The 27,676-nt window shown below is 38.3% G+C and overlaps 1 protein-coding gene and 1 long non-coding RNA gene across 2 annotated transcripts in view; one reads left to right on the forward strand and one right to left on the reverse strand.

Annotated features, from left to right (window-relative positions):
- Positions 1 to 4,636: 4,636 nt before the first annotated feature.
- COL4A5 (collagen type IV alpha 5 chain) overlaps positions 4,637 to 27,676 on the reverse strand; it is an 85,968-nt gene continuing 62,928 nt past the window's right edge. The window contains exons 34-51 of the mRNA XM_084534097.1: positions 26,890 to 26,988; positions 25,823 to 25,912; positions 24,911 to 25,050; positions 23,017 to 23,143; positions 21,661 to 21,741; positions 21,026 to 21,124; positions 20,399 to 20,449; positions 19,392 to 19,577; positions 13,794 to 13,927; positions 13,332 to 13,404; positions 13,112 to 13,183; positions 12,580 to 12,708; positions 12,218 to 12,316; positions 10,717 to 10,929; positions 10,215 to 10,392; positions 9,550 to 9,664; positions 9,016 to 9,188; positions 4,637 to 7,512 (exon numbers count right to left, since the gene is read on the reverse strand). Of these exons, the coding sequence (XP_084390223.1) occupies positions 7,431 to 7,512; positions 9,016 to 9,188; positions 9,550 to 9,664; positions 10,215 to 10,392; positions 10,717 to 10,929; positions 12,218 to 12,316; positions 12,580 to 12,708; positions 13,112 to 13,183; positions 13,332 to 13,404; positions 13,794 to 13,927; positions 19,392 to 19,577; positions 20,399 to 20,449; positions 21,026 to 21,124; positions 21,661 to 21,741; positions 23,017 to 23,143; positions 24,911 to 25,050; positions 25,823 to 25,912; positions 26,890 to 26,988 (2,141 nt within the window). The 3' untranslated portion in view covers positions 4,637 to 7,430. The remainder of the gene's footprint in view (positions 7,513 to 9,015; positions 9,189 to 9,549; positions 9,665 to 10,214; positions 10,393 to 10,716; positions 10,930 to 12,217; positions 12,317 to 12,579; positions 12,709 to 13,111; positions 13,184 to 13,331; positions 13,405 to 13,793; positions 13,928 to 19,391; positions 19,578 to 20,398; positions 20,450 to 21,025; positions 21,125 to 21,660; positions 21,742 to 23,016; positions 23,144 to 24,910; positions 25,051 to 25,822; positions 25,913 to 26,889; positions 26,989 to 27,676) is intronic.
- Positions 5,735 to 21,018, forward strand: LOC311443732. Its single transcript, XR_014697436.1, has 4 exons — positions 5,735 to 5,869; positions 7,356 to 7,531; positions 17,257 to 17,442; positions 20,870 to 21,018. It is a non-coding gene; the product is annotated as an uncharacterized lncRNA (long non-coding RNA).

Below are 27,676 nucleotides of genomic sequence, written 5' to 3' on the forward strand. Positions count from 1 at the left end.
AAGAGCATGACACTAGTTGTTGGTACATGCAATGTATAATAAAAGGCACTGACGATTGATAAAGGATTTAGAAGTGGTACACAAATCCTCATGCTGTACTGCACCACACAGCTGGTAATCCTCTACATTGTATATTGTACAACTGATTTGTTGGGCTGCCTCACCTCTAACATACAACCTTGAAAATACTAGTACAGTTTTGATTGTTAGGTGATGTGTACCCAAATCTATTTTGAGTAGTATTGTACATGTCACTAAAAACATGAAGACTTCTTTTTGACACATGGTACCAATCAGTTTACACAGTGTCTAGTGACAGGAAAAACTGTTGCTAGAGGATTTAAAAGCACAGACCTGTTTTTGATTCTGGAAGAGAAGTTCAAGTTGGTACAGTTCCTTGTTGCTGCTAAACATACACTAATTAAAAATATGACCACTTTTCTAGACCATGATACTGTCTCACCATATAGCTTTCGTTTGGTCTCGTAAATTAATAATGCAATATGTAGACAGCTTTTTATAAAGCTTTACATCTTTTTTAGGAAATCAAAATTTGGATGAAGGTAGTTCTAAACCTTTAACGTGAAAGGAAAAGGTTGTTTTGAAGAAAATAATGATCTTACACACTTATTTCATATTAGATCCCTGAGGCTGCCATTGTACAATATACAGCACTGATTTAATAAATGCTGAATAAATAATTAAATGGGTAACCTCAAGTAGAGTGGTACAAATACTAACAGGTACGGCATAATAAATATGCAATCTTTTTGAATCTCTTAGTTTACAGCAACTAATTTATTCAGTATTGTGCTGGAAGAACATTTTCAGAATATGTAAAACATATCACTATATATACTACCTTCCAGCTACCCGTTTATGCTGCTGTATAGTACAAAAATACCAATGATGGAACAATGTTTGTCCTGTAAATTTAATTTGATATTGGACAGTTATTGTCTGTACAAACTAAAACATATATGGTTGAAACTGTTCATTATATTTGCTATTTCTGCTTCACAGATCTGTTTTAAAGTTGAGCTGATTGATCTGGCTTTGTCTTCCATTGTAAATATTGTTATGTTGTTTTCTTTGTAAAACACATCGCGTTTGCGGTTTTGGGAGACTGGCTTGAAGCTCTGTATAGTGTTTATATTTATCTGACTTGGCTTTCCATAGAGCTACTTGCAGTAAATACGTGTTCATGTAGCTCCGTGTCTGGGTTTTATTTTTAAACAAACTTTTGTTTTATTCTGTCAAAAATGCATTTCTTGCTGCTGCTTTCTTTTTAGAGTGGTTTTGTCACCCTGCTTCCCTGAAGATTTGGAGAAGCTTTTAGCATATTTCAGGGGAGTGATTCTCAGCCTTTCCCATTTACTCTGCCACTTAGCGTAGAAGGTTACAGGCAGCAAAACACCCAGAAGTTTTCTTTGTCATAGATTTGTAGTGCTGGTAAACAACTGAGTTGTTGATTGGGGGGTGGTGGAAATCAGTGCATGATACTTCCTGCTTTAAATGCAGAATATCTCATCAATTTGGGGTTCGTAGCTTTGTCTATGACTGGGTATGGAAGTTTTATTATCAGCATGTAGTAGTCTTGGAAGGAATTTTTAGCAGCAGAGTGTCAAATAGGCGGCTGCCTTTAGAGTTTACGGTAAAAGGGGACAAGTATGGCTTGCTGTTTTAAGTTTCATAGCAGTACTTTGGTTTGAGATGTGCTAAATATGGTCCCAGTATGTAAAAACAAAACATATATAGATCTCGTAATTTCGGGTAGCGTACCCACTTGTACAAACAACTGAGCTTAAGCTGAAAGATACCTATAAAGTGTAATGCCTCTTCAGATTCTTCCTGATGTGAACGATATGTCAATTTGATATAGAAGGAGTTTTTATCCATAGATGTGAGCATATCTTATTTTCACAAATATGAGCAATTACTTTGAAGTGCATTGGGTTATATATTTTTTCTTTAAAAATACCTGATTTCCTCCTTATTCTGTTATTCAGAATACTGCATCAAAACAACTCAGTAGAAGTCGGGTTTGCTGTAAGAATTGGGTTTTCTCCAACTAAACCAGCCCCCGTAGGGCCCCATTTTATAGCAGGGAGCCTGTATTGGGAAGAGAAGGAAGACAGTACTTCTCATACATGGCAGAAGCAGCCCTACCAGCAGTAAACAAACAGTGAAAATTATCCAAACACTGTCAAGATTGTTGCAACAGTCTCACAATAACTGCTTTAAGAGACCTTTGACTGAAAGCCTCAGCAGACCTGAAATTAGCTAACTGCTTGAGGGTTTTTGTTTGTTTGTTTGTTTTGGGGGGGGGGGGTAGAGAGGAAAAGGGAAGGCTGAGGAGGGGAACACAGTTTTGCATTAATTTTTCAAACTCCTTTGGGTGAATCGTTGGCAGAACTCAGTTTCTGAAGCATGATGAAAGCCCTCAATTAAAACCAGAAGGCAGTACGCCTTCCTATCTGAGCTTGAAGGTAGTGACTAAAATAGACATTAAGTCTTTGTTTTGAAATACATTGACCGATTCCAATGGCCCTTGCATCTCCTCAAGCAATATGGTACTGGAAATAAGTATCTGGCAGTGAGAAATGACAGGGAATGAAGGACCAATTCAGTTACCAGGTACTATGACATATTCTACTTTTCCCGTCCCTGCATCCTCTTTTGGCTGTAGTAATAGCATTTCTTCAAACACAATTTATTTTCTCCTCTAATTTTTCCATGAAGGGCCACGAAGGAACATCTCAGAGGAGGAGAGCAGGAGCCCTGAGCTTGCTGCATATATCTGGGAGGTAAGAACTCTCTTTTACCTCCCTTTTGTAAGAGGAACACCCCAAGCTCAGGCACTTGCTTTGTTTCTTTGGTTTTCTCTCTGAGATACTGAGTTACTTTAATTAAATTATTTTAAAGTATTTTAATTGCCTTTGAAAGAAGAGTTGCAAGCTATAGAGACTGACTCTCAGGAAATTCTAGCTCAGTGGGCACAGAAACGATTCATTGGCAGTGTGGCAGTAGCTACTGGGCTGTGCTCCACCCTTGAGCTATAGTGAGCACCTCTAGTACAGCCAGCAGTTTGTCTGCTTTAATAACCAGTTAATCTTGACCTTGTTGCCAGCTGGGGCTCTTCTAATGCAGTGGTCACCAGTCTGCAGCACATGGGTTGAGTTAATAATCTTTCCTTCAAAAGCAAAGAACTCCAGATACTTATGTATTAAAATGTAGAACGCTGCTACTACTCCCCTGAGCTAATTACTGCTCTTGCCTTTCATTAGCAAGTGTCCTGCTTTTTGTCACTAAACTGCCCTGAAAAGACTAAGTTATTGCTGTGTCTTGCACAATGCCCAGCTTGCACTTCTAGTGGAAGTAGCCACAGCAGCAGAAGTATTTTGTGTCCAGCAACATCACTGGATTGTCTAAAGGATAACTTCTCTGGGAGGGAACGGTAAAAAAAAAAAAAAAAAAAAATCAGCTAATGGTGTCCACAGCAGCATGCTCCTAAATCTTGCAAAACAGCTTTCCCTCGGTGCCCCTGTGATGGCACTTCTTTACAGTGCAGGCGCCACACTGACTCAGGCAGTTAGCAAAACAGAACCTATGAAATACACGCTACAAAATACACAATCTGGATAGAAAAGTGCATAGAAAATGAAAAGATCAAATTTTGGAGCTTTGGCCTTTCTTACTTGCAAGATCAAAAAAAATCCCTCTTTCAGGTTCTAAAATTGCTTTCTAAAATTGGTACTTCCTCTGCCTTAGAGACAAGAAATCCTTAGCCATTGAGGGACTAACCTCTGCAGTAGAGGACAAAAAACCTGTATGGTTAAGAGCTTCTAAAGCACAAAGTTTGCATGCAAAGTTCAATGTACTTCAAAACTTGCTGCAGTGCTGTGTGTGCCCACCTTAGTTTATAGATTGATTGGAGAATTCTCTCAGAAGTTCTGCATTATATGAATTTGAGGGTAAAAGAAGCAGTTCCCTTTTAGTCATGGCCTAGAATAGAAATTATTACAGTGAAGGAAGCTCCTGCATAGCCTGTCTTTAGTAGAATTTCATTCTTTACTACTATAACAGTATAAATCCAAGTTATACATCAGGTTACTGTTTTTTTAGGATTTGCACACTAGTGTTCCTTCAGAAAGCTGCATTTTTAACTAATCAGCCATATTGCAACTGGCAGCAGACCATCTTTAACTCCATTCTGCAAGAAGTTTTCAAAGAAGAACTGGGCAGTGAGGAAGGAGAGGTAGTGCACTCCCCTTCCAGCAAGCTTTAATAAGTCATTGCTGATGCAGGCACTTCCAGGAACTCGGTCCTGTTTCTGCTCTAGCTTTCTTTGAAAGCTGTATGGTGCCCTCGAGTGGCTAAAGTGCATGTCTTTTCCCCCTTAGAGCTTACAAATGCAATCATGTTAACTTCCAGGTTCTTGCTTAACTAAAACAGACCGGTTTTACATACTTAGCAAAGAGAATAAAACCTTTAGTTAAAAATGAATCAAACTACAGGAAGAAAGCCTAACTATAGTTGAGTAAGTGAGGTTCTGATCCAGATCATGTTTAGGCTGAAGACTATAACACTTTACGTGGTCAAAACAAGAACTTTGAAAATAATAAATCTGCAAACACAAGGTTTTACCTGTAGTTTAATATTTATATACTGATGGATAGCACCTAGAGGCCCCAGTCAACAGCTGAGGTCCCCTTCAATGTTGCACATAGACATGTCTCTGCCCCAAAGAGCTTACAGTCTAAGCAGTCCAGAAGTGGCAGAAAATAATAACCATGCTTTCTTTTATAGAAGAGAAACTCAGATCTAACACAGGTCAAGTGATTTGCCTGTTCTAAGGCACAGACTGTGGTGGGAATTAAGCGAGCATTGTTTTAGTCTCTACTGCATGTCTCAATTAAAAGATGCTCCTTCTGCTCTACACTACTTTTCTTTTAACAAAAAAAAAAATAAATCATAATTAGCTCTTTGAGAAATCTCAGCCTAAAGTTGATTAAAGTTCAGGACTGTTCTGTAAGTCAAGGTGGGAGCTGCAGGAGTAGAACAAAGAACATACCTGTCAGAAGTGTAGCTGCTTCTCATTTTTTGTGGTCATCTCACAGCTTTGGGAGCTAAAGCCTGCTGCAAGACAAGCTGCTCTGCACGCTATCTATGTTAGATTGGAATTGTAACTCCTGTCTTGTCAATATTCAGTAGGTTTTGTTCTACATGCTGCAAAAGAGGCCCAAATCTTAGAAAACAGCACCATTGATGCAGTGCTAGAACAAACACGTTCTGCCCTTTCCCAGGTCCCAATATATAAACACAGCTCCTTGTTGGTGAATGCAATCAAGGCAAGACAGGTAGAGTTGGTAGAGATGCAGGAGAGCTCTTCACCCTGGGCACTGGCTGAACTTAGCCTCTATTCTGTTTTCTGGGGTTAGGGATAGGCTCCTATGTTCATTTTACACTTTTGAGGAGAAGCCAGTGGTAAGATACGAGCTTGGGTTTACAAGAGACATAACATTTTACTTTAGCTTTGGTAACAAGTTCTTGGCTTGGAGATAGCAACAGGTTCCATTTATTGTGATGTGCACCAGCAAACCAAAGTAAACTAAGTAGAAAGATGCACATTGTTGGTAGATAATGGCCTACTCAGCATAGATAACTGCAGCTAATGGAAAAAGGATAAAGCTATTATGTCTTTGCATTTTAAACTAAATAATCTGTTCCATACCTGAAAGCTTTTGAAATCAGCACCAATCTCATTGCAAAAATCACTGCCACCTGGTAAGTCACCAGTCCTATGTCTTTTTCAAACATGCATAAAACAAGATTTCTGATGCTCCAGGCCTACAAGGACAACTGAAAGGTAAGGGTGAATAGCCATTAGCAGATAAATTACTTAACAGTAGTCAATATAAACACATGTACTTCACCTGTATAAAGCTGTATGTTAATTCACAAGTTAAATTGTATTGATAGATAGTGGAGGTGACAATATACAATGAAAATGTTAAAAGTATCAACACTTGAAAAATAGTCTTGCTTTGGCTAGGGAGCTCTGTTTATATATAAATGTAAATGAAGCAGCACTGACCATAAAAGCTGACCAGTCACGGACAGTTACGCATACAAAAAGTGATCACTGTTCAGCTATTGCACAAGTAGTGACACACTAAGACATACACAGTAGGATTCTTACAAAATGACATCAGAAACAAGGAACTGCATGCACCATTTTTCAAGGCCTTATGTGAACTGTACATACACAAGAGTTACTATATATTGTGAATACATCGTGGTTGAATATAAATTCACATAAGATCAAAGGGAAGGATTAATTTGTAAATAGGAAAAGATCAATTTCCACCAGTTTATGCTTTATTTTATTCAGAAGGTTTCTTAGCATGTACACTATTCTGCATAATATGTGTGACACCACTTCAGAGTAAAGAGAGGTTTCGTGTAAGCATAATCTTAAATGCTTTGGTAACTGGATATTCCCAAGGAACAGGTTTTGTTGAACCGAAGTGATTACTACTAAAATGTGAATGTGACTTTTATTCAGAATAGAAGGATATAGTATATGGCTAATAATTTCACATATTTTCGTAAGATTTAAAAAAACAAAACAAAACAAAAAAAAAACCTTTTCAAGTGGATCGGGCTCTTTAAGCACAAATAAAACCACTGATAGCATGGTGTACATTATTAACATTTAAAACCCTGATGAAAGTGACTTCAGAATAATTGTGCATTTCCCCAAATACAACAGGTTTGCAACTGAGGAAGGAAATGAAATATTGAATGAATAAGTAGGTGTAAGAGGTGTAAATTCTCTCCGTACCACAAATTTTGTAATAAAACACTGCTGTATATTTTAACTTTAGACATAAGCATTTTCATATGTGAGTCTGGTTTGTTTCTAAATGACTGAAAGTTTCAGCTAAAAAGGTGTTTACACAATATACACATTTCATTACTTACACAGAAATAAGCTTAAAATTTCATATTAAAAACCTGGGATACAATAGGGTTAGTAGCACCATGAAAAATGTTTTTCAAAACTGCAGTCTTGTTATTTTAAACATACTCAGTGCGTTGTTTTTCTTTATTCTCTTGGTAGATCAAAAAGGTGCCGTTTTGGTACAGGGAGAGAAATGAAAAATTTCATCTTCTGATCCTTTGTGAACCTCAAGTGTCTTTTCTGTTTCCAAGAGGTTAATTCTTTCTTCTCATCTTAGTCCTATTGTCAAATACGTACCAAACAACCCTTAGCTTGGCACGAGTGAGGTACACTTGAATTTGCGTGGTTAAAACAGTTTGGATTTGTTTTTTCTTTTCTTTCTGCACAGTAGCACCATTGTTACAGCTGGAGGACAGTGCATCTTAGGAATTTTCAACTGTTTTATAAAACATCCTCCAAGATGTTACGTCTTCTTCATGCAAACTTGACAACGACTAATACGTGTCCTCAAGTCTCCAGCTTTCAGTGTCTCTGACTGAGGTTTACTGGGTGACAGACAGAAAGGTAAGGCTGGATTAGCTTTCTCTTTGTTAACAGAACTGTAACTTTAAACTTCTACTTAATTTAACAGTTGAAGGTAAAACGGAAGTATGTAAGTGGGAATTAGTCCAGTATTTAAGGACTTTTCTTAAGAGCGATCTTTTTGGATATCCTCACAGCAGGTGACAGAAGCTCAATTTTGTCCAATATCCCCATATGCAGAAGGTGTGCTATAATCAACTACTTTAGTCCAGCATGTGATGGACCAAAGCACAGATGAATACTCAACTGAGTAGAAAGCAAATTTTGTACATTGGAGGGCCATAGTGTACTTTGCCCCTTTCGTGAAAAACGCATTTGGAATCATTGGTTCCTCAGATGAAGGGTATCGTAACAATCCATAAGAAACACTGCTACAGTGAGATTTGTATATTTAAGTGATGAATTTAACCAGTAATTTTCTCCTATCCTGTAGAAGGTAGGAGGTAGTAATATAGCATACTTGTGTAATAGGAATGTTCACACAGAATAAGAGCCATTCTTGATTTTCTGTTTCAATAAGGCAAGTTGAATTTCTGGGTGACAGCAAGTGGTAGAGACCAGAAAACACAAAGGTCCGTAGTAATTACTAGTAGGCAGTTTTCATCAGTGAATTACCACTAATAAACTATCCTGAAAACTTGGTGATGATTACTTAATGTACATCAAATATTACAGTGTAATTGTTACACAAAACCCAGTTAGAGGCCATTAATACCCTGTCATGACTGTGCACATTGTAGCCTTGTGGTACAGGACTGGCATTTTCCAATTTGGTGACATTGGTGAGGCTTTTATTAGGTACACAAACAAAACAGTAGCATTTTATTCTATGAAAGAAGATGCTTTTTCAAAGAAAAAAATGAATATGCTAATCAATTAGAAAGGGAAAATCTGGAGGAACTGAAATCCTGATGGCAGAGAAGCCAGTGGTGTCCTGACTTCTGTAGAGTACTGGAAAAAATGCTTGCTGGGGAGGGTATGGAACCTTCCTCAAACAAGATTTTTAAAAACAGGTTATATGACCATCTACCTTAAAAGGTACAGTTGATTTTGCCCTGGGGCTGAGAATGGACTATGCAGATTTTCCCCAATTTTCCCTTAAGTTTAAATATTTCAGTCTATTTAAAGGCATGCAAAGAAGAAAACAACAACAAAATCAATCTTTTAGGCTTGACCACAATCACTACAGTCAGACTACTCTCAGAGAAGGTCCTACTAAATATGAATTAAGAGTTGACTTACAAAGAATCTGACTCCTTCCAAAACAATGTGCCCTCACAAGTTTTTACATAATATAAAAGGCTTACCCTAGCACACACTTGAAAAACTGGTTGTGAGGGGGAAAAACAAAATAAATTCTTTCCCTAATCCCCTGTAAACACATCTCTTTTGATCTTAGGAATAAATTTGCTTTCTAAAGATTTAAGTCTGGAATAAAGCACTATACAAGAAGCAGGTTTTCTTACCTGAACATTTCTGACACTTCAACAGTTGCCAGCCAGAAACTGTATGAATTGGCATAGTAGTTACAAGTGCCACGACCATGGCACTCGATAAACGGAGCTGAGCGGAATTCTTCTAAACAGGATCCAGGTGATGCCAAGGCCTGTCCAGAGCCTTCTGCTCCAGCACTAGTGTGCTGAGGAGGTAGTAGGGAAGAAAGAAATGCACATGCACACAAGAAACTTAGAGTAGGAGCTAAAAAATAATAGCATAGCATTCAACTGCTAGAAAATACACTGTTTCTTTATTCTTGGTTGAGATGCTGTGACGCTGGACACCTCCATACAAAGGCAGGACTTAAAAAGCATTATTAGTTACTCTGCTCTCTGTATCCTGGAAAATTGTTATTAATCTTGGCTACCAAGGTTAGGAATTGAAGGTAAAGGCTTTCTCTAATGACAACCATACTTGATTTTAACAAAGTCCTAAAGCAGCAAGCAGCTACTTGAGGACACAAAGAGGTAACAGTCACTTCTGGAGTGGGAGGCAATTCTTACCATCATAAAAGAGTAACCAATCCAAAGGGAGTCCCAGCCTGGAGGACACGAAGGAATCTGAATGGTCTGACTGTGGACAGCTATCACCATAGCAGGAGCTTCACACACAACACATCTGGACACAGAATAAGTATCAGAGAAATACATGACATTAAAATGTATGCTTTATTAAGAGTTATAACACAGGGAAAGGGAGAACTAGACAGTTAGGGGCTGTTCTGTTAATCCAGGTTTCAGCTTCTTAACATATCTTGTAACTGCAGTAAGACCCTAGTTCTGAGTGCAAGATCTGCCTCTATTTCCACTAACAACACTGGGTAAAATACAGCAGCAGTTCCTGAAACAAAAAGTGGAAACTCCAAGTCCCCACCCAGGTAATCCTAGAGCTGCTGCCTCCCATGTTTTCTTTCCTGTTCACAATGATCCTGCACTTACACTTCCTCGGGTGAGAAAAGCTCTTAGAGCATGTCAGCCTCTAAGGATCTGCATGTAGGCAGCCTTTTGAGACAACAGACGCTTTAAAACAGACTCTTTTCCCAGTATTTCCCAAAGCAAAACATAATCTCACAATATCCAACGTGCAGGTTGGAAACATGTGGTTAAGACGTATTATTTATTTATCTAGATACTTAAAAAAGAGACTGTGGTAGCCTGCTTTGTCTCACCGGCTAATGAATGGCTGAATGCTCTGCCCAGTCAGGGGCTCCATGCTCATTGGCATTGGCTCTGGAGTTGATAGCCAGTAGGAATAGTCATTCCTTGATGCAAAATTACAAACGTTGTTGATGTTGCAGAACATGAAGGGCATGGTGCTAAAACGTCTAAGGCAGCTCCCAGCAGTACCTGAAGAATGAGATACATAAAATGCGACAGTAAAGTTTTAATTTAATTGTTTTTAGCACTTTTTCAAGAACAGTAATTGTGTATTCTTCCTCTTGACCTGTGTGCACTTATCAAATTGTCACATGTGGTAAAAAAACTCTCAGATTTGGTTTACGTTCTTCCATCCTGAATTATGCACAGCTTCTGGAGGCAGTAGAGCTTAGCATGCTTTCCCCATCCTTATTTAAGTAATCTCCAGGATGGTCATTTCTTCAGAGAACCAGAGCATTGGAAGAAACATATACAACCTCTTTCCTCTTAAAGACAGCATACAGTATTTCTCACCCAAATCCTGGCCATGAGCTCTCTCATTTCCTTGCACATATAAAAGAGAGAATCCATCATATATTCTTGACGTTCCTTGTGGACAAAGTGGTGTATCTCTAGTCTGACTGTGCCGAGTTATAAGGAATCCATGAGCAACAGAAGCTGTTCCAGGAGGCCCAGGTGGGCCTTGTAAACCATCAGGACCAGGGGGGCCCTGTATTCCTCGTGAACCTATTCACACGAGAAAAACACAACACAGTATTTAACACGCTTGCTCTTTCAGGGATAATGTAGCTCTGAAAGGAAGGACGGTATAGTGATTATGGTGCTTGTAAGTTGGGGGACCCTGGTATCACCTAACTCCATCTTCCTTAAACCATTTTTTTTTGTTCTTATGAGGTTGGTCAAATCATAAACTAATTATAATAGTGCAACTTTCTGGCAGCATAGGGACGTTGTGAAGTTAAATATGTTCAGAGCTGTGAGGCACTAAGATAACAACTGCAATGGACATGGCAGCCACTGAAATAAGTCCAAAGCAGCTTCCCAAATCCAAAACATCCTCATCTGCCTGTGCAGCTTGGTAAGATAAAGCTGAAACATCTTGCTTAAAATCACACAATAGATCACAGAGCCAGAACAGAAGCGGTTCTCACTGGAACATGCTCTGACAACACCTGAGCTAAAGCCCACCAAAATGAACAGAAAAGCTGGTCTCAGTTTTGGAGTAGGTGACAAAAAGTGGAAATGGGCTAGAATAATCTTGAATGAGACCAAGAAGAGTCACGGGACTGAACAAGGTATCAGAAAAGGCATTTGTTCTTGAACAACAAAAATATCAGAATGTATAACTACAAATATTTAGATTATTTCATCCCATGATCATTATTAATGTTTTTTTTTTTTCCACTTAAAATAATGTTAACAGATTTCATAGAGGTATTCAGAGAAAAAAGAAAACAAGCACTGTGGATTTTTGTACTGTTTTAATTGTTCTAATATTTTTTTTCCCAAGCTGCAATATAGAACTACCCTGATATGCATCTCCTGCTTTAGAGAACTGTTCCAGTGTTGAATCTGATTTCTTTTCTCAAATGAGCAATCCTAAACAGTGGCTGCATGGCTGCTTGATCCCTGCATATGATGAAATCCTTTCCTTTGTTAAGTCTGATTTTCCCCATTCACAAGTTCCTTGTAAAGTGAAAGTTATTTTACTAATCTCTCATTTCAGTTTCTTACTGTCGTCATTTTTTGCTGTTCACCATCATCGCTGCAAAGGGGATGCCATTAATCTTGAAATTAAGTGTTCTATAGTATTACTTAGCAATGACTAGCAATGTGCTGATTTCCAAGAATGTTCCAAACCAAAGTGTGTTCAGCAGTATCATATTTTTGCACTGAGAAAATCCCCAAATTATTATTCTATTATTTCATGAGGCAAGTCTTGCTTCCCAGTATTAGCCTGCATTTAGTAGGGACCACATCTTTTTCCAGTGGGTCCTCACAGGACAAACAGTACCTGGCTGGCCTGGAAGACCTCTCTCTCCTTTACGTCCTGCTGGACCATCAAAACCAGGGAGACCATCTCTGCCTGGATCACCAGGAACACCAATTGGACCTAAAACAGGCAAATGTGAAAGTGAAAGAAATCTCACTACAGAAATCTTGAAACTATGTAGGGCTCATGTGACATTTCTTCAAGATACACTAGACAAGAACAGACCATTAAACCAGATGTATGTGCTACAATCCCACATTTTTCTATTGTCTCTTGCTGAGTTGAGTAACTTGTCTCTGCAGCCCATACTAAGTGACGCACATTGCAGCTTGCAGTCAGCTACACTGCTTACTCCTTTTCCCTGCAGCCACCTAGAACCATACCTGGCAATCCCTGTGGTCCTGGCAATCCGGGTGGCCCTTTCGACCCAGGCTGTCCTGGAGGACCTGGGGGACCAGGGTCACCTTTGACAACTATGCTTCGTCCAATGGTACCTGGTAAACCTGGGGGACCTGAGAGAAAGCAACTTAGTGTTAGGTAAGCCAAGGCAGAAGAGAGCATTAAAGATGGTTGCAGTAGCACACTGTTTCTGTTATTCTTTATTGCAAAGTCAGCAGCCAAGAGCTCTATCACTACAAAGAGTAAGTGTAATTGTATATGAAAAGCAAAAAAAGTGCTCTTGGTGGCACCACAAAAGACACCTCTTGCAGGGGTTAATCCAGGTGGACTGGATACAGAGTATAAAATATAGTAGGATTAATTGTAGGGCTAAAAGTTATAGCCTGGAATCGTTGTTTAAGCTGTTGCTCTCTTACCTACTGCCATTGCTGGCTGAGATCCACACAGTCCTACATCTGTGTAACAAAATCTACCAGCAGGAAGCAAAGTGACAATAATGCCACCCAAGACTCCTACCTGGCGGGCCTGGTAATCCTTGACTGCCCGTGAGGCCAGCGGGTCCTGCAGGTCCGGTGGGACCCTTCATACCTGAAACATCAAGTTCATACGGTCACACAGTGAAGGAACATGCCATCTTACAAAATCTGCTGCAGGAATGGCCAAAATAAAGTTTCTTTCCTCCCTGATAGGCTGTTACTAAATCTAGAGGTTTTCACTTAGAATGGTAGTTAAATACCTGGGAATCCTGGAACGCCTGGAACCCCGGGATCGCCCTTCATTCCATTCAGACCAGGACGACCAGGATCCCCCTGAACAGAACAGCTTCACGTTATTCACTCATCTCTCCAGTGGTTTCAGAAAAAACATAAAAGCTGTGGCTAGGGGACAGATCAGCACATTTTGGGTCTGTGAAGTAGTGCTTTGGAGGGCTGAGGCCCTGCATCCTGCCTGGTGCAGCAGGTGCTGTCAGAGAAGACTGGAACATGAACAGCTCCAATGGGAATGTAATGGGGAACAACTGCCCAGGTACTGGGGGATAATGAAGGGTAAGACCCCCTATCTTGGTACGAGGCAGGATATTAGCTACCACCACATTTTGGCTTTTATTTTACCATAGTAAAATGCATGTTCCACCCAAACATGGTCAGTTTTTATTACATTTAAAAACAAACTAACAGAAAACCATTTCTTGTCCTACCTGGCGTCCAGGTGGTCCTTGATCTCCCTTTTGACCAGTCAGGCCAGGTGGGCCAGGCTGACCTGGGTTCCCTTTTTCCCCTTTAAGTCCTCCACTGCCTGGTGGCCCCCGCGGACCTTCTGGGCCTGGTGAACCTTAACATTGTGGAACAAATATGCACATGTCAGTACTTGTCAACTGTTCTTCCCAGGATTGTGCCTTCAGTGTAAAAAAAAATAAATAAAATTGGCTTGACTTCCCGTTTATGTTTCAATGCTGAATTCAAATAGAATAAACTAAAGGGAAAACAAATAGAGGGATTACTTGTACCACCCAAATCAGGAATCAGGCCTCCTGGTATAGCTGCTGAAGAGGAGCAGGTCTTTCCGGAAGGCAGTGCAACTCACCTGCATTAGAGGCTTACCAGTGACCAGGCAGCTGGCTTTAGTAGGAGCCAAGAAACCCCAAATTAGATGGTACAAATATCCCCTCCGCTGACCTGCATTGCATTCACTGTCTCTTAACAGACTCAAGAATGTAAAATATTGCTGCTTTTTTGCTGTTGGAATGTGTAATACCTGCTGAGGAGCCTGGTATATGCTGTCTGCTGACTGCTGGGCAGCAGGAAGCCACTCGTTTCGTCTTGCCTGAACACTAAGTAGAGTTGCAAGCACTACCTTCTGCTCAGTGACCCTCCCTCCAGCTGATTTGTCTATCTTTAGTAGAATTATGCTCTGTAAATCCAACAGAGGAACTGGGCCAGTCTTTAAATATTTTCCCTTTGAAACGGCCATGTTAATCCAAGAGAAAGGAGTGGTTTTAAATGAAACCTAGGTATTAGGAGCTCTGGAAAATGAGACCCCATCTTTATGCCACCCTCTAAATAGAAAGCAACTTGTGGCAAAACAAACTGTAAGCAAGTGCAGCAACGGCTTATAGCACTTTACAACTTAGATCTCATAATTGGATTAACAGAAGGATCTCTTTGCAGGACAGCACTATGACATTCTCCCCCGTAGTACAACAAATCTAATAACATATAGCAGTGTGCTGGATTTTCAGTTCTTAAGAATTTAAAGTGTTCTTTGAAACCCTCATGGTCTATGTTCAGTGGATAAATCTGATGAGCTGTATTTCTGCATGCAAATCTGAGTGTAGAATTCATTCCAAAAATATCTTTTTAAAATAAGAGCCATTTTGTACTGTATTTCACACATATCCTATTGCAGTTTCAGCTACAGAAAACATCCCATCATGCAAGAGTTTTTTGTGTTCATTTTGTTCTTTTAAACCGGTCCAGTACTGTACACATGCAAATTATAACAGGTTACCATCTGAGGCATGCTAATCAAACACATACAGTCTTGCAGGGTAACCACAGTCCTTAAAAAACTAATCACAGAATTACAGGAAAACATCTGTTTCTCTTACATCAAATGCAAGGCAGTAAAATAAATTGACTGAGTTAAGAGTCTAACCTGGAGGACCTGGAAGGATCAGAGTTCACCAAAGCCCAATGATCGATGTTAGAAGGGTCAGACATCACACAGTACAAAACAAGATTACTAGTTAGAAATAGTACAGATGACAGCATATACACTACACATTAACCCATTTCACCAGCATATTTTGTATTTACAATATAATCCACATGCATGCATAAAACCATACATGAGTACACAGCAATATGTATTTTCAGATACAAGTTATTCTGGTGACTAGGCTCTACTAAGACTAATTTGACACTTCATTTAATGGCAAACTTAAAGCTTTACTATGTGTTATTGCTTTAACACTATAGCTGAGGCCTGCCACTAGTTAGTCCTACTCACAATGGGGTTTAGGCTATGTAACCATTTCACTGACAATATTCAGCACTCCCAGGGCCTGGAGCTTGGCAAATACACAAGAAAATTGTGAATGACAGCTGATTTTTGAAAAAAATCTGCTTTGGGCAGGGCAGAAGTGTGATTAATACAGGGACTTAACACTACTAATCAGGTAATAGTGTTACCTAACTGTGAATAAAACTCTAGGACTGAAAAGTAGGCATATATCCTCCCCAAAAACAGTAAGCAGAATTGATACAGACCAAAAGGGCTGCAAATGCTATCAGCAAAAATATGGGGGAATTAACAAATTTGTAATTTGTCGTCTACTGTTGGAATTACTTTTTCTTAATAAAAATACCCCAAGATGTTAATTTACCTGTTTAAAGTTATGGAAAATGGCATGTGATAACATCCTTAGAAAAATGGTTTAAATGTAAGCTGCTTGTCCCTACCATGCTCCTGAATTAATATGTAATATAAATTAATATTAATATTGCTCCTGTCCCACTCGCATCTTTCATGTCAGTGAAATGATTTAAATATATGAATGTATAACCATGCAATTTACAGCTAAAAACTACAATAAATACATATCGGGTTTACCTTGATGCACTATTTCTTACATATTTGGTAAATCATTTTAAATACTAGGTGTAATACAGCTGTTAAAAATAATGACATGGACATTTCATTGTTTCTGTTAAGTACTCATAAACTTTATTTTACTGTTAGATAAGTTTTGCTATGATTTATCGATCTCTCCTATACATGTCAGTTATTGAATGCTGGCTGGGTACAGTCACAGGGTGGAACAAAATATGAAGCCATTGGTAAGTTCCTCCCTGCATACCCATAATGGGAGCCTTCATTGCAAGTGTGGTTACTGCTTATGTGACCATGATTTAGTTAAAAGAAAGCCGTATTTTTTATTTTTTCCCAATGATTTCATAAAGCTAAATGTGTATTTAGGTTTTGAAACATCAGGGGCTACCACATTTGATACCTCACAGTGCTTAAGACAGCATGCTAAAATCTTCCTTTATTAAATTTCACTGGCAGTTCTTTCCTTCCTAAAAATCCTCATAGCAAAACTTAAAGACTTCATTATTAAGTAGATATGCCAAGTCATTTTTAATCTAGACATAAATGGTAGAGTCTTCCCAAGAGCTGGCTTGTAGTACCTGTTGATATGGTAAAATTAAGACAAGCTTGTGAAAATGACCATGTTCTTGCCAATCCTGCTCCTGCTCCTCCTCCTCCCTAGTGGTACGGAGGAGAGGGCTGTGTGCTTCATTTTCATTAAATACATGTTAGAGCAAGAGCTTTCCTCATTTCCTCTAACCATGTACTGGTGAAACAAAACAATGGAAATAAGGATTTCTCTACACCATAAAGTTAAAACGCTCTACATTGGGAATGTAAAACATTACAATTGCTCTGTGTAACTTTCCTATGGTGCCTCTTGGTATAAAAGCACCTAATTCATTTATGTCACTTCAGAGCATCCAAAATCAACAGCAGCAGGTGTTACAAAAAATAATTAGTCATTTGTCGAAGCTGCAAAACACAATTATACAGCAAAGGCACAGGAGGACAGCAACAATATGCTTAAAAAAGAGGAAAAATAGTCTTTTAATAATCTTTTTTTTCAGCTGCTCTGGGAATAAATAGGCTAAAACAAATTTCACAGTCAGGGACACTATAAAAGCCTTGCAAATCTGGACCCACATGACATGACCTTCCATCATGGGGAACGCTGTCCTTCCAGTCCTGCAACAACATGGAGGAAGAGTCTGAAAGCCAGCTCTAAACTCTTCTTTTCTACCACAAATTAAAAGGTACGTATGAAAAATGACTCAGCATATCTACATTTAGACACTAAAAACATATATATTTCGTATCTTCATGCAAAGTTATTATTTTGGAGTTAAGGGGCTAACCTGAGGGACCTGGGAGTAGGGGGTCAGAGTTCACCAAGGTCATCATTAGAACAAGGGAAAAACATCAACATTGTTAGAAAAGTCAACAAACTAACATATTCAACTAAACCTTTCTTTTTAGATTTAGCTCAATATTCCTTTACATACAGTATGCAAAACACCAAACTATTATTATTCATTGCAATGAAAACTAGACGTATGGAATAACAGCAATGTTATGTTGCCCTGAAAATTGACTTCATTTTATCATTGATTAATCAATCCCTCCCAACATAATCTATCCAAATGTGTTTTAGGGGCAACCCAGCTGAAGTCAGAGTGCTTTACTATGTTTGACCTCATTGCTTTTGCTAATCTTAGAATATACCCAGAAGTCAACAACAAACAGTATACGAATACAGCTTCTGTTTTTATTTATGTCCCTGGAAGGGGAGTAATTTGACAGCCAGACAACTGCTTTTATGACTAGCTGCCTTATGTTGAAACGTTACAAAAATCAGCATTTCAACAATAGACTGTGTTATCATTTGAAACAAAAGGCTAGAGTGCTGATTGTACCAGAACTGTAATAATAGTTTGGTTTGTCCACATTAGTTCACGCATAACTGAGCGAAACAAATGCTTTACTTTATTCATTGCATGCAACAAAAATGGAAATCAGAGAAAGAAAGAGAGAAAGAGAGAGAACATGGCTGAGCAGAACTTCACTGGCTGTTGTGGTTTTTTTTCTCCAATGCTCATAAAACTACACAAAATGAGTACCACTACTCCTCTGCTTCCCCATTCAATTTGAGTCAGTAACCACCCAATTCATACAGAAAAGTGCAAACAGGATGAGAAGCTTCAGAAAAACAGCAATGCTACAGCAGAGCATAGAATCTCAATTAGTAGTTTTATTAAACATCAGGAGATGCTTAGCTGGTTTACTGTTTGTTTGTTTTGTTTTTTTTTTAAAGGTATCAGAATCAAGCCTGAGGAAAAAAAAGGGATCTTAAATTCTTCCCAAGTATTCCCTGTAAAACTAAATTATCCCTTGATATCTAAAGTGAAAAACACACGTGTGGCAGCTATTTTACAAATACACCAGCTCAAGACTGACTTTCCGCAAACAAATCTTTGAACAACAGAAAAATCTGAGGTCAGTTTGAGAATGCAAATAAATTGAGGGCAACAAACATTTTATGACAAAAATCAAATTCTAAAACAAGCAAGGAAGTTGCTCAGCTATGTTAACTCAGCATGGTGAGTTTTTCATTCCCAGAATTAGTTGGTGCAGGAACAAAATGCAAACATGGAATGGAAAGATGAACACAGCATGATGGTGCACTGAATCCAAGGGAGCCACATGACACAATGGAGCAATGACTTATGTTACATGACCTGAGGATGAAGAGGCAGCTATCCAATTTGATCATGCTGTGATGCTAACGTGAATTTGATTTTCATGACTCTTAAAATGATGGATTTGTTACTTTTTTTTTTTTTTTTTTTTGTGTGTGCGATGACATTTGCAGGATTGTCACATGATCAGCAAAGGTATCAGATGTTCAAAAGGCGGTATCGTGCTCGCTAGATGATTTCTGTGACAGCATGCGGAGAATCTCACATTTATTAAAATATGTTTTTGCTGCCAGGTATCAGAAACGAATAGAAACTGAGGATGTTTTATTTTTAGATACTGTCACTTTTGGCAACAAAATCCTCTGGTTGCCCATAAATACTTAAGACCTATGCCATGAGGCTTGAACTTACCATCCAAATAAATTGACAAAGTCTAAACACTGATAACCTAGCAGCAAAATGCAAAAGTACTTGCAGATGTTGATGGGTATGGATCACACTCTTACCTGGTCTTCCTGGAACACCTGGTGGGCCAGGGCTACCTTTAGGACCTTCCAGAGGTGGCCCTGGTAATCCTGGTGGACCTGGTGGACCCTGTAGGCCAGGGAATCCTTGGAAACCTGGTTCTCCCTTCAGACCTGGAAGTCCAGGTGGTCCTGGTGGGCCAGGTAACCCCAGTTCACCTTTTTGCCCTGTAAAACCAAACAGCCATATTTATGAATACTGTTACAAACTGGTATGTGGAAATGTCAGTTTGCAGAGCTATTTCTCTCTCTTGATTAAGAAAGTGCAAGTCTGGCCACAACTCATCTCATTTTTGGAGTGAGAAAGTATAAAAATCGAACTAACAAATTCAGAAAAGAATTGGGGCCAATAATTCTTGCAGGAGAAAGTGCTATAGCTTTTGAAATATTAAAAGATCTTACAAAGTCTCGCTTTACTACTCAGTGACACTAATTTATAATCATCCTCTGAGTTTATGAACCTACAAACAATGCTTTTCATGAGCTTTATATACCTGCAAAGAAGTATTAATATTGAATATTGTGAATATTAAGACTTCGTTATTTTTTGGAGACACCACTGAAAGTTAAGGAGTGCAAAATTTTCAAATACATTTAGGGAATTTAGGAACACACTACTGGAAAGTAATACAACGTAGATTGTAAAGTTGCTTTTGAAAATATAGCAGACATTTTCAAAGCAGCTTCTGGTGTAGGAATGCTTTATTTACTGAGACAGATCAGCAAATTTCCACAAAATGCAGTAGACTCAATTGTCCTGGGTGGATTTATTTTGTCTGCATAATTCTAAGTTACAAAATTCAACTCATTAATGAGTGTCTTTATTACCCTGGTTAGCTGAAAATGATCTACCGTGGAAGAAAAAAAAAAAAAGTTCTTTCTTTTCTATATTCATTTGTCGCAGAAAAAACTTTTTTTTTTTTTTTAAATAATGTGTACAGACAATTTCCATTGACGTTTTTAAAACAAAGAACAGCAAGAAACTCTACCTGATAATCCTGGGAGTCCTGGAGGTCCTGGGCGCCCAAAACCTGGTAGACCTGAAAAGAGACGGTTTCATTTAATAACGCACATTTAGATTTCAAGTCTCCAGGAATAGGAATACAAGGCTGCAAAGGATGGAAGTGCAGTTCATCTAAATCTCTGATTACTTTAGACTAACAGGATTCTTACTTACTCCCAGAGTCCACACTAAAGCTAGAGATTTTACTTCAAAATGTATCTGTGACTTTCATAAATATTTCCATCCCTTCCCAAGACGCTCTTTCAGACTTTGTGGTTTAATATATTTGCATTTCTGGTAGGGGTTCTCATTCTAGGGCAGACATTATGCCATTAGGTCATTCTGTAACTGAGCTGAAGCAGTACAGGTACCACTGAATACAAGAATAAGGCTTCATGCTGAATTCATGGAATAAAAATCCAAGAGCTTCTTTGAATTCTTCTACTGTGCTTCACAGGCAACTTGGCAGCATCCTTTGTGAACCATTCAGCAGCTGGGAACCACAGAAGCAATTTTGAAGGTGCATGGGTAGTTACCGGAAAAATGGAATAGAGAAAGCAGGATATCACAGCGGAGACTGAAAAGGAGAAAACAAGAACAAAGGACAGCTAACCTGGCTCGCCCTTCTGACCAGCTGGTCCAGGGATGCCATCTCGACCAGGCTGACCCTTTTCCCCTGGAGGACCAGGAGGGCCAGGACGACCAATATCACCTAAAAGGAGTATACAACACATTAGGACAGTAATGGCTAACCTGCAATAAAATAAAATAAAAAGCACACATCCCCTGAATCTTGAAGCGTGACAATGTAATATCAAATTTACAAGGGTGTAATCTTAAAATTAAAACCTATCTCTCCCCTGACAATTTAGAAAAGACATTTCAGCCCATGACCTTTTAAGCAGTTAACTAAAAATAATATAAAGCTTTTCTTTAGCATAAATTGGAACTTTTCCCCTATAGAAGGAGGTTAGACCACTGGAATACACAAACAAAGCTGGTAAATACTGAAGCAGTTAGCTACTTGCTTCAATGGCTTATGATTACAACAGCAGTCAAAAGCTGTGAAAAACAAGTTAAAACTTTTCTGTTTCAGTGTTTCAGTGAAATGAGTGTGCACAATGGTGTTTGAGCATCTATGTACACATTAGATAGATTTTCACCACATTAAAAAGAAGAAAGGAAGTGGCTTCATGTGTTACACTTTTCACAGAAGCAGCTGACCTCTGCAGCACTGCTCATGCTCACCTACTGGCCCAGGTGGTCCAGGCAGACCAGGGTTACCCGGAGGCCCCTCGATACCTTTTGGTCCTGGAATTCCAGGCGTGCCTGTAAAATACAGACATTTCCATTAAAACATTGGCATTTTAGCAGATTTTGAAACACTATAAGCTGAGATGCCCTGAGCAATAAATCAGCTAATTGTATCAAGATACTGCATTTATGCCCATTTTGCAGATTTAGAGCTGATCAAGGAGATGAACTATAAAGCAAAGAATGTACAAAACCAGAACGTACTACTATGACTGTCCTTACTGTTAATTTGAAAACTCTTAATTGCTGAGTGCCAGTGGCTGAGGAACAGTCAGTCTGGCAGTCTGTTAGAAAATAACCATTCTAGAGACAAGTATTACTTGTTGACAAAAAGTGCAGGCATTATGAACTATGGCTGGCCAGTCCTTCCCCAACCCTCTTTTCCTTCATTGAAAAAGGATCTTAAGAAAAATGGTCTTAGTATTTATAACTGATTCTTACCTCTACTGCATGAACTGAGTGGGAGGTAGAAAAAATGATTAACCTGTTGGAACATGTCTGCTCTGAACATCATCTGAGCCTGATCAAGGTAGTACCCGAATACACCATTTTGACTGTTCACAGTTTTTGAGGCATGACACAGGTTAAATACTTTCAGGTTCACAGCCAGGTTTTTGTTTTCTGCTAAGCTTCTTGCTGCCATGACTACACTATTATAAATTCCCTGATTTCCTATGTTAAAGAAAGCTCAAGCATGCTTGCAGTACAGCCTTTATCGCTACAAGTACAGCATAGGCAAAAACCTTGCTTTTTTAAGCTATATTTAGGATATCTGTAAATTGAGAAGTGAAAGAACTGACATTTATCATCCATGAACAATCTCTATTAATATTTCCAGTGAAGAGTACAAAATCTAACTTCATTATGTTTCAGAAAGATTTCTCTTTATAACATTTTTTTAGACAATAAACACGATAAAAAGCCCGGCTTTCCTGATTACACTTTTTTCTCTTTACTGATTCACGAAGGAAAAACAGAGCCAAACACAGGTATTTTGTGGGTCAGGAGAGGAGAATACAACCACTGTAGGGAGTGGAAAGCATTGGCTCACACAACTATTACCTCCCCTCAAAGCAGATGGGTGATTTCAGAAGGCAGTCTGAAGTGATGCATTCACACACTTACACTTGCAGTGACAGTTCCAACAGCACAAAGCTTAGAAACACCAGATTGCTAGAAACTTTTGAGAGAAGCTGCAGCCCTCCACCAATTACCCACTGTGTTTAGATATATATATACACCAATATAAAAGAGCAAGAGGGAGAAAAAAAAAATTCTGTTCAGAATTACCTGGGAATCCAGGAAGGCCTGGCTCTCCTTTTGCACCTGGATTGCCTGGCAGTCCAGGCAAACCAGGATTTCCAGCTACACCTTTACTGCCTGGACTGCCCGGGTATCCAGGCAAACCAAGATCACCCTGGAAAACATTAAGCAGAAATAAGAAGCCAGTCTTTGTAGGATGAGTAATTAATTTTTGTAAGTTCCCAGTCTTACCATCACAAAAAGGCCACCATTATATTGTGCACATTTCTTCTTACTTCCAGTTAATGTTAACAATCTCACAAAAAATGAGTTGCAAATAGCATATACAAAGAATTTAACAGTTTCCCCCTTCAATTCGTATATATACCGTATCATAGCTTTTCTTCAAAAGGAGCATACATTAAACAAAAACAACACAAAACCAAAACAAACCACCACAAAACAGAATTATTCTCTTTTCTTGCAGAATAGTCAGATTTTTAGTCTTTGACAGTGGAGTTTAATTTTGAATGTAACCAGAAAAACGTCACTGCTGTATCTCAATCATACAGCACCTCGATGTTGTATCAACATTTTCAGTTTGCCAGTAGAGCTTTCTCTTAAGCAAATCTTCAACTTCTATTAAGAGAACCAAGCACTTTCTAGATCTTTGATACTAGTGATGATGTAAGTGAGAAAGGAAAGTCAAATTATTTTGCACACACCTCTGCAATCCTGATGCATTCCTATTTAATTCTACACTGTTATGCTCACATGCCAGTTCATCTATTGGGCTTTCCTAGATGTTTTAGAAGTTTGACATTCAAAAACCCTAGACAACTTTAAAAGTTTTAGCCATAAACAAATGTTAAATCTTAAAGGTTATTTGGGTTACCAATGTTTTGAACAGTATGTGTATAATGTTTGAACAGAATGAACAGTAATTAAAGCATTTTAAAGTAGAAGAAAATGGTGTCTCCTCTGAATTTACACATAATGATGTATGTGACAATTAGAAAATGAACAAAAAACAGAAGTTTGGTCTATAAAATCTACCAAAAAGTTGGTCTATGGCTTTTGACAGTCTTGACAGACCCACATAATATTTTCAACATGTTTAAGGTCACCTGTTATTTACCTAGCTGTAGGGATTTAAAAGCAATCTTCTACTCCCTATTGTGGTTTATTCTCTGCCCAAGCTGTACAATCTCCCTAGAGCATCAAAACTACTTTCACAACAAAACCAAGAGGATCATGGCACTAGCTGGAAAATAAGCAGCACATTTTAAGAAGCCAAGATTCTTTGACTCGGCAGTACCCCGTGATAATGCAGAAATAAAAAAGAAATCTGTGGAGCTTTAATCATGCATTGTTTTTGCTAAATTAATTGCTATTCAACATCAGTTATAAGGTATCAGTGAAGTCTACTAGATATTCCGTTTCTGTCACTTTTTTGTGGGTGACAGAAAGGAAGATATAGGCAAGTGTTAGTACAAGTGTTTTACAAATTTTAATCAGCATTAAACATGATATATCAATTCCTTGGTAATTTATTCTTAAGTGCGTGTTGTTTTAACTTTTTTCTAGAATTAGCTGCTTCATGAGACGTAGGAACAAAAATACTCACTGTATAATTCCCTATCAACTATCAAAATGTCAGCAGGTATCAATGTAAACGAGGCTACTAATTGAACGCAATTTGGAAGGTCAGGTAAACAGTCTTCTGCTCTAACCAGATTGAACATTATATGAACGTTTTCACCAGTAAAATTAGAAATTTTTGCTCCCACCTGAAAATGACTACAGGAAATCCTGCTTGTTATAAATACATTTACATACATATTTGTCATTATACATATCATATATTAAAATATAGTTAAAAAATCAACACAGAATCTGATTTTCTCATTTAATTTTCTATTGAAGAATTTTGGAAACATACCTTTGGACCGGGGAGACCAGGAATACCAATGCTTGAAAGTCCAGGGTCACCTTTCTCCCCTTTCAATCCAGGAAATCCAGCAGGCCCAGGCTGCCCTGGACGTCCTGCTATTCCTTGGCTGCCTTTAATCCCTGGGGGACCTGTCCAAAATATAAGATGCAAGTTTTATAAACATAAACAAACTTCTGCAGTGGTTTAGAGAAATCACTCAAATTATACCCATTCATCAACTGAACTAGAAAGAACCAACAGTATCACTGGTTGATTTTGAATACTTAATGTGTGTGTTGTCTTTTTTTGTTTAACTAAAACTAAATCAATTATCTAAAATCTCTAAAAACTAAAACTAAAACAATTATCTAAAATCTCACAGCTTTTTCATGACACCTCTAAGATTTCTTTTTTCATTCTTAATTTACACAAATCCGAACACCTCCTTTTACTACCTAGGTACAATTTAACACTAGAATCCTCAGAAACTGAAAGTTTGTTTCAGCAGCCTTTCTAAAGAAATGAATTCACTTTGTCCTTCCCCTTTTATCATTCTATCTGATATCTCTCTACTAAAAGCTGGGTTTATCAATTTTTTTCTGAACTGTTTCATAGATTGGAGTCTGAGAAATCAGAAGATGACAATTACAAGACATAGATAATTCTACTTATAGTTTTGCAAGTACTTTAAAATAGCACACATTTACAATATATGAGCTATTTGAATTTTCTGTTTTAATGGGTATTTCTGATTTCTTATGTACTACTTTAACAATGTGTACATAGGACTTTCAAATTCCCATTCAAGTATGTTATTAGGTACTGCACACAAGCAGGTCCACCTCAGTATCACAAAAATGATACAAAGCACTATGAAAAGCACTAGCCAAGATGGTGTAAAATACAAGCCTGGTAACTAACCTGGAAGGCCCATCTCTCCCATGGCACCTTTTAACCCTGGAGGTCCTGTTGGTCCTGGCTGCCCAGGAAGCCCCGTGTCTCCTTTGATGCCTAGGAAAGTTGTGGGTTTAGTTAATCAATGACAATAATTAAAATTTTCTGGTATTTATGTGTTGTCATACAAATATGCCTGCCATCTAATTACAAAGGCAATGGATTTTGAGTTGGTTTAGGCCTCAAACTTCTTCTACATGCTTTTTCTCCATTTGTAGGGAAATTTTAAACTTCTTCAGTTCTGTGCCAGGACAGGACAACTTCTTCTCTGTTCTGAAGATTAGTCCGATGAAATGGGTCAAATCTCAGTCAATGATTTAGTAACCATCTGAAATAATTTAGAACCGGTGTGACTTGGTCTCCTGTGAATTGTTTTGCAGAATGAGCACATTATCTCTTCCTCATTTGCAATAGGTATTCAGGAGCTTTTATTAGGAAATTAAATGTAACCTACAATGCTCTAACTAGTTTGAGTCCTGGATGGTAAAAAAAAAAAAAAAAAAAAAAAAATCCCAAACCCCAACAAAGTTTTTAGAGCAAGACCTACATCAGACATAGTGAGCAAAGATTCAAGATTTCAGATTGTGTGATAGCTGTAGGAAAAAACACTGCAAGACAGAATTTGTTTTCTTGATCCCTGCAATTCTTGAAAGCAAAGATGCGACATCCAGAGAGCCTTCAAAATACATTCAATCAGCCATTTGCAAAGTGCAGGTATAATGATTAACAATTTAAGAAATGAAGGTAAAAAGAACATGCACGTCAGGTTGGCAAATCCTGCAGTCATGTCGCTTACTCAAGCAACAGGCACTTATCCAGTCATCCTACAGATATTCCTAATGTCTTTTAGGAGGAAAGAGCTCAAAGCATGCTGTTTGGATAATGATTTTAACAGCCCAAAACTGTGCTGCAGCTCTAAGTGTAAATCCAAATGCTTTGCTTAGATATGCCTGGATTAACATCCCAATCCCATGGTATAAAAATGCATGAAATGTTTTTACATAGCAAAACTATCCGAGACCTGGTTTACTTACCTGGCAACCCTGGTGCACCTGGGGGACCACTAAGTCCTGGTGGTCCTGGGTCACCTTGGAGACCTTGATAACCTTTCTGCCCTGATAGACCAGGAATACCTTAAAGAAAAACATATATTTCATTATTATTATTACTACTTCTACTATATATTTGCTTTTCTGCTAGATGATCAGATATTTACATGTGTGAACAAAAATCCAAACAGGGATTTTTCTTCAGTAAACATAATTCCCCGTAGTTCTGGTAAGGAGAAGTATCATAGAACAAAAACATACTCTTTCTAGAAAGTGTAAAATGAGTACAAAATGGAAATAATATTCTGTAAGTAGGAGAAAAAGCAAATTTCTGACTAATGCTAATACAATTCACCCAGAAGGGACTCTTTGGATGAGCAGACTCTATGCTAACCTCTGTATATTCATTCAGATTATTTATGTTTAATTTCATTCAGATTATGTTAATGTTTAATTACATTACTACACCAAAAGCACTTTGGGATTGAGCCATTACAAAACGTAACACAGGTATTTTGGCAGATTTTTACAGATACCATGTGGTTTTAATCCCATACAATAAATTTGTGCTGGCACAGTTAAGTCTGCCCTCTACAGCTCTCGCTTAACAGAGAAAAAATAAAAAGGCAGGTGTCTTAGGAGCTTACCTAGGCTTTGCAGAAATTAATACAATAGATAAATTAGCATAATCATGGCTGGGCCAACATTAGAGAAAGGCATTCTAGTTCTCTCAAGGGTAGAATATTTTTACTCTTCTCAAGACAAAATTAGA

This window comes from Aythya ferina (genome assembly GCF_964211825.1).
Source record: "Aythya ferina genome assembly, chromosome: 13".
Taxonomy (NCBI): Eukaryota; Metazoa; Chordata; class Aves; order Anseriformes; family Anatidae; genus Aythya; species Aythya ferina.